At 37.1% G+C, this 19,323-nt stretch overlaps 1 protein-coding gene across 2 annotated transcripts in view; it reads left to right on the top strand.

Annotated features, from left to right (window-relative positions):
* grm8a (glutamate receptor, metabotropic 8a) overlaps window positions 1-19,323 on the top strand; it is a 264,876-nt gene that overhangs the window by 85,870 nt on the left and 159,683 nt on the right. For both annotated transcript variants that reach the window (XM_069192489.1, XM_006633388.3), the window contains exon 3: window positions 3,858-4,074. In XM_069192489.1, the coding sequence (XP_069048590.1) occupies window positions 3,858-4,074 (217 nt within the window). The remainder of the gene's footprint in view (window positions 1-3,857; window positions 4,075-19,323) is intronic.

The raw sequence follows: 19,323 nt of genomic DNA, 5'->3' as shown, positions 1-19,323 counted from the left end.
TGGTATTAAGCCCAGAGCTGCTATCTGGGAGTCTTTCAGTAACATTGAGATTTCAAAAGTGGTATTATAGTAATTGCCATCAAATAGTTTCCCAGAATCTACCTACTGTAAGTTGGAGAAAGTCCAAAACATACTGAAATAGTTGCCATGCTTTTCTACAACTTCCCCAAAAGCTACTAATTAGAATGAGATATAATTTAGCTTCCCCTGTCAAAACACTTTTCTTAGAACATTCCAGTAGAATTCATCTCACACATTAGAATAGGTAATCTTAAGAGCTTCACTTGATAGCTGAGTTACTGTATAACATAAACTATGTCTATGGGGCAGTGCATTGAGTTCCAAGGTTTTGAATTATAACCCCGCCCACCTTCAGGTGCATTGTGTAAGATCCTTCTTGAGGGTAATGTCGCTGTGCAGACCTTCACACATAAAACCAATCCAGACTTAATGAAATTTGAATGGTCTGTATATGAATTTCAGTGAAGCAAAGCCTATCTGTCTTGAGTTCTTGTTATAGCCTAGGTCTGGCCAAGGTTTAGTTACTCAATTTGCAGCCCCTACATTAAAAAGTGTGCTCACCATCTTCTTAATTATTTAATTGATAATGAGATCACTATAGAAATTAAACAGCTGGTTGTATTAAAGTATTGCAGAGCAGTGGACTGGAAAAGCTATTAGTTGTGTAGCCCTGATATACAGTAGCTAAAACTGTGTGTAGCCTTTGGAACAGCTAAAATTGCTTACCTAATTCAAAATCTCTACTTATCACATGACTCAACAGCTAATCATGACTTCAGTCTAATCAGAACCTCCATTGACACATCTTACTCACACTGATTTTGTTTTGTGAACACACTTTATGTGCATATTGGCATCCAACTATACAATAAGTGAACTGTCAAACACTAGGCAGACTGTAGGCAATACTCGATACAAGTTAACAAGTCTTTGAAGCTGTCTGTACAGTGCCCTCTTGTGGCGATTCCATTATTATTGAGCTCTTAACCTGGTAACCCACCTCAGCATGTAATGGACACCTGGATTTTCATGTGCTGAAATATAAGAAAGTAATGAAGGAAGTTTATGAGCAGGTTTTCTAACTCTGCAGTTTTGGTTACTGATGTAATGTCCTGAAACTTCCTATTTGAACCAGATCATTTCTTAAGGGGTGTGGAGGATGTGAGTATGTGAGTGGAATCTTTCTTGGGTTAAAAGTATCCTGGTGAGGGATAGGACTGTGGTCAGATTTAAATCAGGGGTAGAATTACAATGATGACACATCCAGTACATACTGCGTGTATGTAAGAAGTAAATCACTTTCTGTAATTTCATGCAAATTCAGAAAAAATATAAACGTTTTTCTGACTTTCTGAAAGTGTACAGGCAGTTGGCAATCCTGACAATAAGACCCATTTGGCAGAGTGTGAATAAGTCACTAACCAACTAATATAAGTTAACTACAATAGCACCCATAACCTTCTAAAGTTGTAAAAGAAGCATGTGTCTTTTCTATCTGTGAACTGACACATATGTTAGCATTTAAAATCAGTATTAATTGATTAGCAATTGCAACCATCCAACCTTAAGAACTAGCAGCAGCTGCATGTGAAGAGAAGCAGAGAGGTGTAACACACAAAATTACATTAATGTTCAGGGAGATCATAAATGAGTTTACTTCGGAATGTTTTCATTCAAAAGTGTCACTTTTTATACAATGTTATACAATTTACTTGTATACATAATTATTTAATTCTTCTAATAATGATTCTTCATTTTTTAGGTTTTCTATGCCTGGGTACTATATGTGTTTAAAATATATTTATATTTATTTATTTTGTTCAAGAACTCATTTGGAGAATCTGGATACACTGAGCAGATCACATTTAGGAAATCTGTTTTTATTATTTTTATATTTTTTATCCAAATTTTGGTTGGAATTCATACTTCAATAGAAATGTTTGGCCACAAATGTTTTTCTTTCAAAATATTGGAAATGCAGACATAAGGTCTCTCTTTTTTATGATAACAGATGTATGAAATTATAATTTAGAAAATCCATGTGCAGTGAATAAATTACGGATTGTTGCAATGATTATTAAACTTTTAATTGAATGGACACACAGTGCAATGCATACCACTCTCCAAAGATACTATAATATGAATTTATGTTTATTTGATTTTTAGTCTTAACTGATATTGCTAAACTAATTAAAGGCAAAGTCACTCTGGGATTAAGCAGAAAATACTTTTGTCTCCAATATCACAATGAAGTCACGTTGGTTTATAATATCTTGCTGTCCAAATCTTTTAATCTCTCATTCCCTAAACTATGTCCTATGAAGACCCTAGAAGCATTGAGTATGGTATATGTACTGAAGAACATAAGGCCTACCTGTGGTTTCTTTGACACTAACAACTCCCAATGAAACCATTTCTATCAATATATTACGTTAGCCTTACCAATTGGGTTTGTGTAACTAAGAACATTACTTGATTGCAAACAGAATGTGTGGAAAAGTTCAGATATACTGTCGTTTGATTGTTCATAATGCTTTATAATCTCCATTGCAGTAACTCATGTTTAAAACAAACTTCAAATGAATCAGAAAGTGCTACTGGGATCTAAATCTCTGGTTTACAAAGGAAGGATTGGGAATAGGGGGGTGGGCTGCAGGATAGCTTTAACTTTATATTATTAATTGTGGGAGTGCATTATTATATCCAACCATCACACTTAAACATTCAATGAAATGTAATAATTTACAATGTTTTGAGATGTGATATCTCTTATCCTGACTTGGCATGCTTTTTTGTCATTCTGCATTGCAGTTTAATCATACTTTGGAGAGAACAAAGCTTCCATAGCTGCATGATAATGACTTTTGGGAATGAGAAGTTCTTTGCTGTTCCTAGAAGGTTTATTAAAAATGAAACATTGCGGAATGAGACAGTTTTGGCTATAAATCAGCCACTGGATGGCAATCTGTATTTTACAGATACGTACAGGTTTAATCCATGTCAGTGATCACAATGGTTAGAGCAGTGTCTTCTCTAATGTCTGGTGTAAAACAGTAGAAAATCCAGTTTTTCAATTAGGGAAATTTTAATATTCAAAGATGATATTCGAAGTTACATGTATCATACGTGCTTTCATAGATTTTATAGGGTAGAAATGTGCCGTAGACTGAAATTTAAAAATACAAATTTGGTTTAGAATGTACCAGTTTGAATCAGATGAAAAACAATCATATTGTTGTTATATAATAGACATTTTAATACTTGGAGATCTTTGTTGTATTATACTAACAAAGATTAATTTTATTTTCCAATTGGAGATTTATCTGCTAATTTTAAAGTAGAAAACATCATTTTAGGTTTTGATATATATTTCATATTTGACAAAGATTTGACATATTTGATGCTGATATATCCTGCAGTAAAAACTTTGTCTTTAAATCACAAATTGAATAAAATCTGACTAGGTTTAAATATCAAAGTATCTCAAAATGTTCTATACTGTCAAACTGTCAGTAGATCGTTTTACAGATTTCTAATTTATGTCTGCCATTGCATTAAGTGTAATCTGTTGCTATTACAGCATTGAATGACATTATATTGTTGGCAATGTTCTGCTACTCATGGGATGAAAATGACACCATGCTGCCTATGTGGATATCCTGGACTTTCCTTTATGTGAAATCAATCAATCAGCCAATGTGTCCCCAGGACCATTAACTTGCCTGCCAGCCTGCTTGTCTCACTGTCTGCTTGTCTGCCATCCTGTCTGTATTTTTCATGAGCTAAAAAAGATCCTGCAGGAAACTAATATTTTCCTTTTTGTTCTGTCTCTACAGATACCTCAAATTAGCTATGCATCTACCGCACCTGAACTGAGTGACAACACCAGGTATGACTTTTTTTCCCGAGTTGTCCCACCTGATTCATATCAAGCCCAGGCCATGGTTGATATTGTCACTGCTATGGGATGGAATTATGTGTCGACTCTGGCTTCTGAGGGAAACTATGGAGAGAGTGGTGTAGAGGCATTCATACAGATCTCAAGGGAGTCTGGTAAGTGGCCATTTATTGGTTTTGTATTCACTGGCTTCAACTCACAGTATATTGCCTCCTTGGAATAATTAACAGGTGCTTGTCAGAGTAGTGCTCTCAGCAAGGGGATTCTTGGTGCTTCACAAAACCTTGTAAAGATGTCACTGTTACTGTTTTATTTGTGAAGGTTAATATTGCTAAAGTAAATATTTTCCTTATCAGTTTGAACTGGTTAATGAAACAACAATACTGTAACCAACAGAAAACTACTATCAAGCATTAAATTATCTATATTATATGATCTGCACTTTCTGAAAAAAACTTGTGCTTCGTTTTGTAAAAGTAATCTGAGTGTCCTGAAATGCAGTAGCAAAGTCACAAACTCCATGAGATTATGTTACCAATTTCTTATTTGCTTTCCTGATTTTAAATTTTTACCTTAATTAATTAATTATGTACCTTAATATGTTCCCTATGATAGTTTTGGAATGTAAAGTTTTTGTATATTTTCTGGGTTTAAACATGAAGCAGAGTCAATATTCATAACTAACAAAACTGAGAAACAGGTATGTGATTTGTCCTCTAAAATGTGTCTACAGATTTAGATAGACAACAGTATCTAGCACATATAGTACATGTATAAAAACACAGCAACAAATCCTGTTTAATTTTTTTTTCTTCTCAGATGCATAATCATTAAATGTGTATATTAATATTTTTGTCACCTCTTCAATCCACAACACAATGATAAGTGTCAGAAAGTACATATCAACAGATGTTGATTTTTTTCATGAGTAAGTTTTTGTTAAGGGCCTTTAAAGTTGTTTTTTCTAAAATAAAACTACCTAGAAACTAAAAATAAATACAGGAATACATAAAGTATCTATTCAGACAAGTGCTTGAACTTGAAAAATGGTTTGTGTTTATCACTATAAATATGAAAATCTCCTTAAAAATCCTATTTTAAAATGTGATTATATACTGTGCCTGCAAATATATGTTATTTTTTTAGAGACCTTATAGTTGTAAGGAGTAAGTACATCATGTGGGTTAATGGAAAAACAATTTTGATTTTCCTATTATTGTTAACGCACTGTGAATGTCTTGAAAATGAGTGCAGGGTCTGAATTCACCTGCAGTGATGCCACTCCCAAGATGATGTGTGAGGCAATAGCCATATTATTGATGTATGTACTGTATATTATTTAATCAAACAGTTACTGTCATTGAGGACCTTAAAACTAACAAAATAATGGATTGGCTTATGTTAGTATTTAACATTTTATTAATTAACAGAAAAAGTTGAACTAACAGAATAACAACATTGGTGGTGTTATTGAACTTTTCTGAATAAAGATATAATTATAGAGGGTGTTCAAGCAACTTAAAAAACGTTTTAATATGTTATATATCCTCGAATAGCAATCAAGGAGCTAATCAAAATTATACATGTAGTTTCGTACCATTTTTGTGAGGCAACATCCAAAATGACATTTTGAAGAATCATATGCACACACAGAATGTCTTCTGATTGGATTAATTGCAGGAGAAATAGAGGTTGTCCTGCACATTCTTTAATTTACATTTTTTTACAATACAGAATATGACAATCCCATTTTGTGTGATCTAGCTTAAATTAACAACAGCTGACGTCCTTATTAGTTGTAATTGACTGCCTTCATGGATCAGTGTTACTGTTGTTTATTTGCTTCTATTTCCTTTTAATTGCAACACATTGTTTGTATAGAACTAATGACAGAATGTAACATTTTAGTTTTCTTATTATCTTGAGAGTGATACTTCTGTGCTACAGCCTGATGGCAATAAGTAGCCTTGTGACTACAGCATTTCCATGCTAAGAACACATGCTACTGTACTGTATGAATATCTCAGATTGCATGTGATTGAATAAAATTTAATATCAATAACAGATACCCAAAATTCACTTGCACCGTATCACATGTACAGTGGGTATAGAAAGTCACCACCCCCTTTCAAAATGTTCACCTTTTGTTGCCCTAAAGCTCAAAAAGAAGACAAATAAAGAAGACCTTTTTTATTTAAAAATTGTACCTTACAACAGCCAAGTGATAAAAGAAAGCAAAATTTATGTAAAAAAATAAAAAAGAAAGCAAAATAAAAAGTAGAATAATTGGGTTGGATAAGAGAACACCTCCCTAAGTTAATACTTGGTGGAAGCACCTTTCACTTTAATTGCAGCCTTGAGTCTGTTTGGATACACCTCTACCAACTTTGCCCACCTAGAGGGAGGAATATTTTCCCATTCCTCCTTACAGAAGTGGTCATCGTCATGTTGAAAGGTGAACCAACTTCCCATTTTCAACTTCCTGGCTGAGGGCTGTAGGTTTTCTTCAAGAATGTGCCTGTATTTTGCACCATCCATCTTCCCTTCTATCCTGACAAGTGCTCCTGTCCCAACTGAAGAGAAACAACCCCACAACAGGATGCTGCCACCAGTGTGCTTTAATGTAGGAATGGTGTTCTTTGCACGGTAAGATGTATAGGGTTTTCGCCAGGGTTTTGTACCGTTTTGCATTCCAGCCAAAAAGTATGATTCAAGCCAAAAAGTATGATGTAATAGACTTGATGTGGCTTTTTTTTAAGGAGTGGCTTTTTTCTTGCCACCCTCCCATAGATGCCAGATTTGTGGAGCGCTTGTGATAGTCACACGCACACAATGACCAGTCTTTGCCATAAAGGCCTGTAGCTCATTCAAAGTTGTCATCGGCCTCTTGGTAGCCTCTCTGATCAGTCAACTTCTTGCTCGGTCATCCAATTTGAAGGGACAGCCTGATCTAGGCAAGGTCTAGGTGGTGCCATATGCCTTACACTTCTTAATGCTGGTCTTGACTGAGCTCCATGGGATACTTAAAGCCTTTGAAATATTTTTATACCCATCTCCTGACTTGTGCCTTTCCACAACTTTATCTCAGAAGTTCTTTTGAAAGCATCTTTGCACCCATAGTGGATTCTTTGCTTTTAAATGCACTTCCAAGCAGTGGAATCTTCTACAATCAGCTGCTATTATTCTGAACTAATCAAAATCACCACAATTGATTACAGGTGGGAGCCAATTAGGTTGATGTGTGATCTGTAAGGTTATTGGTTATACCTGAGCAAGTTTACAAATGCAATTACTGTATAAGGCTAGTGTTCACTTATCCAAATAAATTATTTTACTGTTGTAATATTATGGTGTTCTTTGGATTTTCAGAACACCATAGAATTTAGAATTTGACAAACACTTCCAATTATATTAACAATATTATTTATATATTTTATAATTTTTTTAGAAACATTTCTAAAAAGCATATAAAGTAATTGAAGGTTAATGCTGCTTTCTAAATTAAGCTATTTTGTAATACAACAGCTTAAAGAATTTACAGTTGTAGAAGGCAATTGACATTGGTGGTAAATTATTTTGTATATGACTTTTGTAACTTTTTCTGAAAAAACAAATACCTAGCATACAATGGTCAGGTATTATTAGGATGATTTCAAAAGAATATAATGGATTTCAGAGTCAGCAGTTGTGTTTGAAAGCTTAGAATTTGGTACATTTTGATTTAGAATAAAAACATTGCATCAAAAATTTAAGTAAGTTTAAAATGACAGGACAAAATGTCTACCTCTGTTAAAAATTCTAAAAAGAGCGTAAATCTAAGTTGCTAACCATGAGAAAAATGCTGAGAAAGACATGAAAAGAAAAAAAAAACACGAGCAGTAATACTTATAAATAGCTGGTCTATGACCCATGACTTTTTCTTTTAGTTTGTCAGACTGCAAATGATGAGAGATTCTTAATGTAAGTATATCCCCCTAAGAGAAATGACAGTGAGAGTTTTACAAATTGGAACATTAAGGATGGGTAAAATAATAATAATGAAATAATTAAAAGGTTAACTCATAAACTGGTAAAAAACTCAATTAATATACAAGAGATGCATTTTATTTAGTCCCCCACAAAGTGTAAAATGTAATTAGACTAGTTTTTACTAACTATGTACTTCTAGTAGTCTTCAGCAATAACTTTCAATTTTTCTCTCTATTGACTTATATAGCATTTGAGCATATTGCCTTATGAATTTCACTAGTTCTATTTATTTCACTATTTCTGATGTTCACCTAACCATTAAATGTTACATAAATACTGTGAATGAAAGCAAGGTCTGATAAACATATTCTTCCCTCAGTTTAATAACAATAGACAGCAACAAGCTTTGTTATATAATTGAGATGTGGTGGATATGTGGTTTTAACACCAGACTGCAAAATGCTTTGTTATATAATTGAAATGTGGTGGATATGTGGTTTTAACACCAGATTGCAAAATGCTTTGTACATAAGTTCTGTTAAATAGTAGACATTTCTATTACTAATTGCCATGTGATCAACAAATAATGTGGAAAGGGGGATGTCAGATTTTTTTTGCTGTGTTCTCTCTCACAATGAATAAGGCAAAACTGGAAGGCATTACCGTATACTGTAGCTCAAATTCCCTTTTCGTTCATTATTTATTTAATTGTGTTTTGTGTCTCAAGCTACAAAGCTGAATCCTGGTTCTGTGACTAGAAACCTGTTAACAACTTCTGACAACACTTGTGTTCTTGTCAGCACATTGATAGAATTTGTTCTGTCTAATCTGTGGAAGTACAAAGACTATTTCCTTCTTTCTGCCATCTTGCCCTGATATTTGTACCTTGAAAGTAAAGGTCTATGTATTGAAAAGAAATCAAGCTGGTGCTACAAGAGATTAATACCCCAGCACTTCCCTTCATATAAAGGAAAAAAAGAAGGGAAGATAGATACAAATGCCTCTTTTAAATCATATACCACCTGAACCATGAAAGTAGGGTTGCTCAAAATACAGTATGATCAGATCATTGATTGGGTTACTGTTCTGTATATGGAAGGCCACCAATCAATGTCATCAACTTCTCAGGCAATTTTTAAACTGTGGAATCAGCCTTCTTAGTTTATTTTTCTGTAAAGTCGGCTGACTCCATCCATCCTCATTAAATTCAGAAAAGCTTTCCAAACACTGTTCGATAGTGACCTGAAGGACATCTATTGTTTTTGACCAAACCATGTATTACTAAGCTGGGATCTGGACTCATTTAAGTTCATGTACTACAATGATAGCATGATGCTTCTTCAGTTTTGTTTAAACCAGTCTGGAGGCCTTTTCATTCTGATGCAGTTCATGATTAGATCCTGTTAGTTTAAATTTATGCTTCAATTAGTAGAATGCATAATGTATTAAGTTCAAGGTGAGAAGTAAGGGTTAGTAAAATAGAGAAAAGAGCACCCTGACCAGGTGGGTGACTGGGTTGGCTGATTCGGCAGCCTCCGGGGCATGAAAATACGAACACCCTGGTCTCGCGGAGAGTCGTTTGAGAGGCTCTGCCTCACGATTGGGAGCTAGGCCCTCAGGGGTAGGGAAGGAAGAGGAAGACTCTCTTGACTCGCTGAGAGTCGCTTTGAGAGGCGCTGCCTCATGACCAGGTGCTGCCCTCAGGGGATAGAAAGGAGAAGACAGCCCCTTGACTCGCTGAGAGTCGCACGAGAGGCACTGCCTCACGACTGGGAACGAATCCCTCAAGGGGGGAAGAGAAAGAACCTCTGACTGGAGGAATCACTTTGAGAGGCGCTGCTCGAGGGATTGAGAATGAGGAACTGCTCGGGAAGAAAGGGAAAGGAGTCCCCTGACTCGCTGAGAGTCACTTTGAGGTGCTGCCTCACAACTGGGATAAGCCCTCAGGGGACCGTGGGAACAAGAATTAGTTAGTTACAGTTCCTGAGAATAATGTGGTTGGGGGTCCCCTGTGGCTCACGCTTGAGAACCTCCCCAGAAAGGATCAAGGTAGTGTTGCCATCCTGAGTTCGGGATGACCCCCCTGACCCCCCCCCCCCAAAGATGGATCCTGGACCAACACTTTTCCTCCCGATACCTGTGAGGACAAACAAAGTGTGTGCCAATGCATAATTAAAACAAAAAAGAAAAAAGAATAGAAGAGGCTATATGTGAGCCTGATTGCACAGTGGAGAGGAAAAAAAACCCTACATGCCATTCAGGGGAAAACCTCTGCTGGCCCCGGCAGACCGATGACCCCACTCTGGGCATACTTGAAGTAGATAATGAACTGCTGAATAGCCTGAGGGAGTGGTGTTGATGTAAAGGTGGAGTGCAGAGGTGGACGACTGGCCAGTTGTTTGAGTAAGTTGAATATCCAGGATAGCTCGGACAGTGGTGATGGTAGCTCCATTTCTGAAGGAACGAGGAGAGTAAAGTGAGGGTTGAGACCAGTGTTGGAGATTGAAACTCACAGCTGAGAAGAAAACATGTACCTGGGTACTGAAGTGTCCAGAACGAAGTGGATCAAGCTAGAAGAGCATAGAAATAAAATGAGAGGCTGGGGTACAAGTCAGGTCACTCAATTCTGGAAAACAGAATACAGGCAAACTGGTGAATTGCGACTCTTAGAATCTGCGGCAGCCAAACACATTGCATCCAGAAGAGCATCCTTGAAGGGGTAAAATGGCCTTGTCTCAGGAAAAAAGCAGGTGATGTTGGAGGAGATAGCTTTCCTGAAAGGAACTCTTAGTGCTGTCTCTGGATTCCACAAAGTGCAAGATGGAGTGCTGGAATAGAAAGTAGTGAGGACATTAAAGGGACTGAAAACATGGGGAAGAACTGAATCCCAGAGGTAAGATCCTGTTGCACTTGGAAATTAACAAGAAGAGTGAGTTTTAAATGGAAAAAAAAGCAGCCGGTGCCATGGGGGAAAGGGAGAGCATGCAGTCTGCAGCCCTGGCAGAAGAGTAGGCTGTGTGGGCAGATGGGGCTTAATCATGTAGTAACATGTCCATTGAACCTGGGTGAAGATTTGATTCTAAATGACAAAAGAATGCGGAGCTCGTAAAATAGCCGAGATGGGCATGAGGATGCCGGATTCGGGTAACTATGAATGGTAAAAAGCATTGGATGAACATTTGAAAGGCCAGGGGGGCAATCCTCTCTAGAGGTGAAGGAAATCCAGGTGAGATGTCGAAGAAAACTTGAAACTAGGGGAAGAGGATCTTCCTTTATCGGTTATGGAAGCAGCGGACCCGATATCAGAAATAAGATTGGTCACTGGTCCCGATCACTGGTGTATCACAGACATGGATGGCAGCGACAATAGGAAAGAGATCTAGAAGGGCTGATGATTATAAAAGTAGGGAGAAAAAACCACTGAGGATTAAATATTACTGAAAGAATGACAGAAGCATTAGAAAAAAGGAGGAGGTCATACAGAGTAGTACACCAATTCTTGTAGAAGAGAGAGGCGGTTCTGAAGACGGAGTAGAGATTCACAGTGTGATATCCTTCCGAGCGTCAGCTGATATTGTAATGTGGGCATTGTGAGACAAGGGTTGTAGAAAGCGAGAAGTTGGGAAAAAGATTTGACTTGAAGTATAATGCGGATATCATAATTTTATTGCACCGACTAGGATAGCAAGTCACGTTAGCGATAATTTCAAAATCTGAAAAGAAATTGGACAAAATAAAGAACCACCTTAAACAAATAAGCAGTAGTAGTCCACTCCTAGCACCGTGGAGGGTGGAAAGAACAGATACCATCCCTGAAAATTGATGAAATTCAGAATTAATTTGCAGAGAGTGAAACTTAAGATGTGGAACCAATGATTTAGAGCAACTGGAGATCTCCAGATTCCACTACTCAGTAATCGCATTCAGAACCATCTAGTATGAGAGAAATGGAATTGACGTCTTTACCTTCAAGGATCTGGTGGCGAAAATGAGGGTGTCCTGAGAGCAGCAAAGAGTGTGAGGCTTTTGCTATACTGAAGGTGGAGAGAAAAAAAAAGACTGGAAATGGGCGGAGCTTAAGGAGGCGGAGCTGAATGAAGGGAATTTTCATGCTTGAGCAGATGGGAGTTAATATTGGCTACAGAGCCACAAAGTGGTTTGAGATTGTGAGAAAGCTGTTGGGAAATCTGCACAGAAAGAGAAACTGATAGAGAGCTGGGTAGCTGTGGAGGACGAGAAGGCGGAACTGGAGAGTTGAGAGGAGGAGGAGGGGCTGTCCGATTTGAAGAGGGCGGAACTGCAGGTATCGCTGTAGAGAGAGAAGATGGATGAAACGGAATCGCATAAAAGTAGAAAAAAGGGGCTAAACGGTCAGAGTGAGGAGGAATAGGAATACATCTGTCGAAAAGTGATTTGAGAAGCCTTGGAAGAGGCCAGTCCATGTAAAAGAGATGAGTCGGCATATCCGAGGTGGTGCGGCAGCGTTTGGATGGAGTAATGTGGGAGGCTGGATGTGAGAAGCATCAGCTATGGGGAAGAGGAGGATTACTGTAGGTTGAAAATTAGAAGGTCGAGATGGCGAAACAGAGGAACACAAATGGCATGGAGAATCTTCAGGGTTCTGGAGGAGAAAAAGGGGGTCTGGAGAGGACGGAGAGTTAGGCCTGCGAGCCATTATAGGTCTAGCGCTCAGAATTCAAGTAAGTTAAATTAATAAACTCTAGTGTGTGTTAGCAGGGTTAGGGTTTAAATAGGAAGGATAATTGAATGATAGAGGAAGGGGCGGAGCAGCCCCTGCTTCTCCCCTAGAACTCCACCTATTACACCTCCTCCTCCATTACACCTGAAATGCTGCCATAGACTGCCTATACTATGCTGTATCAGTCACAGGACCTTGTAAAAATATCTTAAATTGAAAATCATATAGTAAATTAATTAAAATATTTGCAATACTTAAAAAAATCTTTGAGCTGGGACAAAGCCAAAATGTTGAATTATTCCTATACTCCAAAGATTTGTTTTATTTTAGTGTACTTACACAGCCTTGGTATCTATTTCTATTCATTGTGAATATGAAATATGGTTCTATTTTGTAAATCATTGACTGGTTGACGTAATCCCTTATGGATAACAAATAATTTGAAGACTACTCAGCTTAATGTTGTTGCAGGACAGGCTATTTTCTTACTTAAATATTGTTTCTCTATTTCTGCCGCATATCTGATATTTTAGCACTCCGTGTCAGTGCTAGCCCTCAGTAAATTATGAACTTTCTTGATATTCTACATTTTAGAAATTCTCACAAATCATTTAATACTAGGCATAAGAGTTTTCATTTTGACTTTCTTTATGGCTTCCAGCTCTCTTTCTCTTCACTCGGCATAGCATATTCATTTAAATTTAAAGATTTGGACACCACAGTATTTGTTTGTCACTGGGCACAGGGTATTCATCTCAAATTACTCTGGTGCGCCAAACTCCCTCTTCCTCTTTTTAGACTCTTGTCTAAAGCTTGTTGTCTCTCCAGGTAAGAACATAAGAAAAAGTTAAAAATGATGAGGACTTTAAACTCAACCTGTTAGGCAGTAATTTATCTATGTATCTCATCCAGTCCTTAAGTTTCTCAAAGGAATAAGCAACAGAGTTCATGTTTGTTGTCAGGAAGTTACTTCCTTTGGTAACTGGCATGATTACTAAATCATCTTCCTTTAGTAGAAAAAACAAGTGGATAGTAGATTTCAATGTTTCTGGCTCCTGTTTGCAGAACTTTTCAGTCAGTCAGACTGAAGACTAGTTTCATAGCCAGTCAGATAGCATTTCTGCATAAGAAGGATATTTAGAGCATTTTAAATTAAATATACTGTAAATGTATGCATCAAGTAAGTAGATGGCAACATATTAACCTAAGTCTGCTGAGAAGAGATTTACTCAGTCCGATGTTATGTATAATAAAACTAGACTCAATAAAACTAGTTTTTTGGAGGAGGTAAACTATTCTGGTTGTTGCAGGACCCCCCTGTTATTAATATAATTAATAGACTATCAGTCCTAGTTCATCTGTCAAGTTTGAAGTTGCTTGACTACCCAGTTTTCAGCCAGAGCATGTTAGAGACTGGAGAAGTAAAATAAAAGTGTTTGAATCACTACAGGTTTCTAGCATACTTGGGGAAAAAAGAGGTGCTTTAAGTAAGCCAAACATCCTAGAAAAGCAAAGGATCATTTAAGTAGTATTTAGTTTTGAGAACTGTAAAAAGAATGTTCCCAGTCATGGTTCTGGAGACTTACACACCCACTGGTTTTTGTTAGACAATCAAACACTTAATTGACTTAATAATAAGATGAATCTGAATTGTTTGTTCCCAGCTCTTAAACATGTTGGAGCTTTAACCGTTGTATTTTGTAAGTGAAAATCCTCAAACTTGTGACTGGAAACAAAATGCAAATATTTTGCATTTTGTATAATCATTTGCATAATCAAAAATGCAAATATTTGATTAAAGCAACTTCTTAGATCCAGTATCACTTCAAATAGCTAATTGAATGAAAACCCACTGGTCCTGCATCACCAGGACCAGGACTGGGAACCACTGTTCTAGATCATTCTCAGTCTCAGCTACGTGACGAAAGAAGAACCAGTTAATTCATTTTATTAAGATTAGAACTCATAGAGGGTGGTACAGTGGTGCAGTGGTTAATATTGTTGTCTTGCAGAACTGGGACCCTGGGTTCAATGTGTGGGATGCTATCTGTGCAGATTTGTATGTTCTCCCCGTGTTCACGTACAGTAGGTTATCACCAGGGCTATGGATTCCTCCCCCAGTCAAAAGGATGTCTTCAGTGAAAATTGGCCGTGGTGTGCATGTTTGTACCTTTGATGGACTAGCATTCCTTCCAAAGTGTTCCCTGCCTTGTGCCCATTGTTTGTAGGGATAGGCTTTGGCTCCTCCACAATCCTGTATTGGATAAAATAGTTAGATAATTGATGGATAGATCAATAACCAATAGAATGATGACACTGTACATGTGTACATTTCCACATTATAGTCTACTTACATACTAAGTATATATATTAAGTCCTATCCTTCATGATTTTTCTGAAACCAAGTTTAATGTCAGCAAAAACAAAATGCATTTTAAGATTGGGAAAAAAAGCTGTTCTTGTCTAAACTAAGATGGCAGCTTGACCTGTTTCCTTACCTCTGGTATTGCTGAGAAATTTAAAAATAATGTCATTGTTACACACAGTTATGGTTAAAAATTAAATGGCAGTGCAGGGCAAAAGTTTAAAGAGCAGTTGGCACTGCAGCTCTCTTTTATATTTCCAAAGGAAAAAAAAAGGTAAAAAAAACAAACATCTTTCTTCCATTTTTGAGTTATCAGCCCTCAGCTTCCTATTCACTTCACCCATGGCTCATTCATCTCTTTCACTCTCTATCTTTGCCAATAGGTTCCTTGCTGCTTCATAAAGGCTGTGTCTCAACTAATCTGCAGAGCACTGTTTCCAGCTTGACCTACTGTATAGGAAGAGGTGCAGCTGCTGTTTATGAAGTCAGTAACTAGTGGCAGCTATGCCCTCCCAGATGTGTGCTAGCTGACTGCCTGTCACAGTGACATTAAAAATATTTTAATTTAGATATACAGTATTTTCTTTTATATCCATGGTTAGCTACTAATAGTTATTATTTAACGAATGTTTCAGATGGAGAACCTGTGTTTTTCTATCCCTGCTAACATTCAGAAAAGTAAAGTTGTGAGGAGTCTTTGGCGACAGGAATTGCTATGCATTTCTGTTAAATGAACTCCAGGATCCTGTACAAAGCAACGGTCACAGTTTGATCTGTTTTTACTGTGAAACAGGCCAAAATGGTGGTTTCGGATGTTGAATTTGATTAAACAACAAACTGTAATTCGACAACTGTAAACTAAGTGGTCAAAGTTTCATTTGCAATAGTATTCAAAACAACTTTCCTGGTTGCTATGAAAAACATTACAAAGCATGCAAAATTTATAAACCGAATTTTTCTAGCAGAATTGTAATAAATAACGGTTTATTCTATGAGGGCACAAAAGGAGGTCTTTACTTTGTTTCTCAATGATAGAAATTGTTTGTGCACATCCTTCAGACGTATTGAAAAAAAAATTGCATGGTTCTAGGGCCATTTGTAAAGTATTCCCTTCCAGTCTGTAATCTGCTCCAGAGTAAAGCAACAGCAAGCACTCTGTACAAAATAGCTTGCTGTTAAGACAACTGAAGAGCCCTTAGGCTAAAGTATTGTACCTTGGTGACTCCTCTCAAGTTAAAGTAACATGTCATTTATAAAATTACATAAGTACTTAATTCTGGGGTCAACTGGACAACCTTAAAAGAAATGAAGAAAGTAAATGTGTGCCCTCTCTTAAAGAAAATAAACACAGAACACATTTGGTTGTCATTTTATTATTTTCATGAATATACAGTAGCCTGTAGGCTCTCATTCCCTTGCGACCCTGTGTTGGATAATTGGTTAGCCCTTTAGTACTTTCCTTATTCTAATCATACTGTATACAGTATATATTTCTGACAATATCTTTAAATGCAATGATTATATTGTTCAGATAGGATGCTGTTACCACAAGCCCAAATGGGATACAGTATAACATGAATAGAATTGTCATTTTTAGTTATGAGTAATTGTGTATGAATAGTAATTAGAAAACAGATAATTTTATTTTAGATTTAAATGGTTAAAATATATTAGACAGAGCGGCCTTAAAACATTGTATGTTAAAGCAAATTAACATACTGTAAAAAATGCAAGAGAGGCCAGATTAAAATAAACATTTTCAGTAGTGATTTGAATGACTTTGGAGCGTAATATAAGGCATTTTGTTGCTGATACAAATACTCACTTTACTGAAGTTTGCACTATATTAAAATCAAAATACAGTATTTAATTCTTAAATATTGCAATTTGCCATTAAATTGTTGAGGTATGCACTGCTTGAATCATTTAATATCATTTTAATGATCGCTTGCTTAAAGTAGTAGAAATAATTGCATCAACAGTAGATGAAGGCAGACTGCAATAACTGCTATAATAACCGTTGCACGGATATCTGTGGATAATTAACTTTCCTTACTCATTGTAATGGTAGCCGGTCCAGGCTCCCGTAAAGTGTATGTTAGGACCCTTTGCAGACAGTATAATATGTAAGTAAGTAAAGAATGACAACAGGGAGAAAACTTAGGCAAACAAATCCAAACAGTCCAAGGGGGGAATCCGGGGCGCAGTCCAGAGTCCAGGAACCGGGGGGGTCCATCCGCGACAAACAAAGTTAAAATCTGGAATGGGATCTGATAGAGGAACAGGGAATAAAAACCAGTATAACAAGGCCAGCCGCTCCAAGCCCTGGACTCAGATGGTCAAGACGCCGTGATGAAGCTTATGCTGTCGGGTCTCTCCTGGACCCACTGGTAGGTGGCCTCCGGGTGTCCATCTCCCAGTGCTGAGCCAGGAATAGCTGGAGCGCCAGGCCTAAATATTAACAGACAAAAGAGGGGGCACGTGCATGTAATCAACTAAAATACCAAAGGGTTGGAGCACCCTTAAGAGGAGGGATGACGATGGTGACACTCATTTTGACATTTACTTTGCTCAGTCATGTCATAAATAGTAAATTACATGTGTGGGGCTTTAGATAATATAGTTTATACAGTACATCAAAGTATTGGGCTCAAGCACCAAATTAAAAACTACATTCCATGCTTGGAGAGGCATACACGTCCTGTTCCCTGTAAAAAAGCGGAAGTTATTTTAGAAATGCAAAATTAATAAATGTCATTCACAAAATCTAAAAGTATTGTAAATGTTTGGCTTTTATCTTTGTCCCATCATGTCTTAGCTAGGAGTCAAAATATCTGAGGTTATAGTGGGACCTGCAGGTCAGCATGACTGAATGGCAGATTGGCACATTTATGTGAAACATTAAGTAATAACTGCTGAAATTCAGGAAACAAATGTCCTTGTCACTAGCTGCTATAAAAAAACCCTAATGCAATGTACTGCAATCAATTAGTAGCTGTCCAGCTCACAGTAGTGTTTCGCACTATTGCACATCTCCATTTGTTTTGGGGATGTACTGTATCAGATATTACACTGAAATGAGTGAATTTGCAATAAATACAAATGTTAAAATTCTGAGTGTGGCTGGCCTGAGTATTGGTGGCTTATATCACATCAAAGCTAGTGCTGGGCTCTTGATTTCTTTAGCCTTTCAAAGAAACTCAGAAATGAGAAACAATTGACACCTGAAGAAGGCATGTGCAGCCTTTGCAGCCTATGCATGCTGATGTAGCTACCCACAGTGAGAAACAATGATGTGCCCCGGCCTAATTTAAACATGCAAAATAATAGAATGAGAAACATTTCTTTTAAATGACAGCTACAAAGAATTATGACCTGCTTAGTAAAACATTTTTTTAAAGAAAATGTAAGTGCTTTCTATGTGACCTTTCTAAGGCTAAAATTGCAACTCTTGTGGTTACATTGAGATATTGGAGACCCATATAATTTTACTATTCACATTTATGCACAGAAAATACTGTTATTCAAATGCAAAGTATCCACTCTTTCCCCACCGCCTGATAGACTGAGAAAGCAAATTGCAAATTGCTTGCATTGTTGTCTTCATCTCCCACAGTAATTAGTATCTACACTACTACCCAGGGTCTTTTACTTATGGTAATGGTAAAGTTCCTTGTAGACAGTCAAGTAATTACCCCAAAAATAAGGTGCAATATCTTGACAAAGGCACCACAAATGCTACTTTCAATGGCACAGACCAGAACAAACTGAGCACTAACGAATGCAGTGAGTTTCATTGTTTGTGCTGTTTGTAGAAGGGCAAAATTTAAATAGTTGCCACTAGTTGCTACTAAAACCAGATGAGATGCATGGCAATTGATTTGAGACTTTTCAGCTTTTGGGAGCGTTTCAAACTATTGCATTACCATTTGTATTGGGAATGTGTCAGATATTAAACAGAAGAACATATTTTTAATAAACTTCAGCTCTCTAGCTGCCACAGTAGTTGTTTTATTGACAGTTTCATTTTCCATTACTCCTCCACCAAATGGCATCACAAAGAAAATAAACATTATTCCAAACTGCTCTATAGCCATACAGCTGGCATAATAGCATAAAAAGCTTTTGGTTTGTACTTTTTTACACATCAACGATTATAAAAGGGGGTTTCCCTGTTTCAGGAAGCTCTTGTGAATCCCACTTTGCTCGATATTGGGTCTACTTCCATTTGAGCTACTTCTAATATCTTGTATTCTTGGTGTATGGGCGATTTTGGTTTTTGAACAAAGGATTGTGTCAGACCTTGTCTTTGGAATCTTTTACTGGTTTTGGTTGCTGTTTTTCTCTCCAGTAATTACGGGCTCAGACTTC

This window comes from Lepisosteus oculatus, chromosome 7 (genome assembly GCF_040954835.1).
Source record: "Lepisosteus oculatus isolate fLepOcu1 chromosome 7, fLepOcu1.hap2, whole genome shotgun sequence".
NCBI classification, from domain to species: Eukaryota; Metazoa; Chordata; class Actinopteri; order Semionotiformes; family Lepisosteidae; genus Lepisosteus; species Lepisosteus oculatus.
This window is presented reverse-complemented; position numbering and strand designations above follow the sequence as displayed.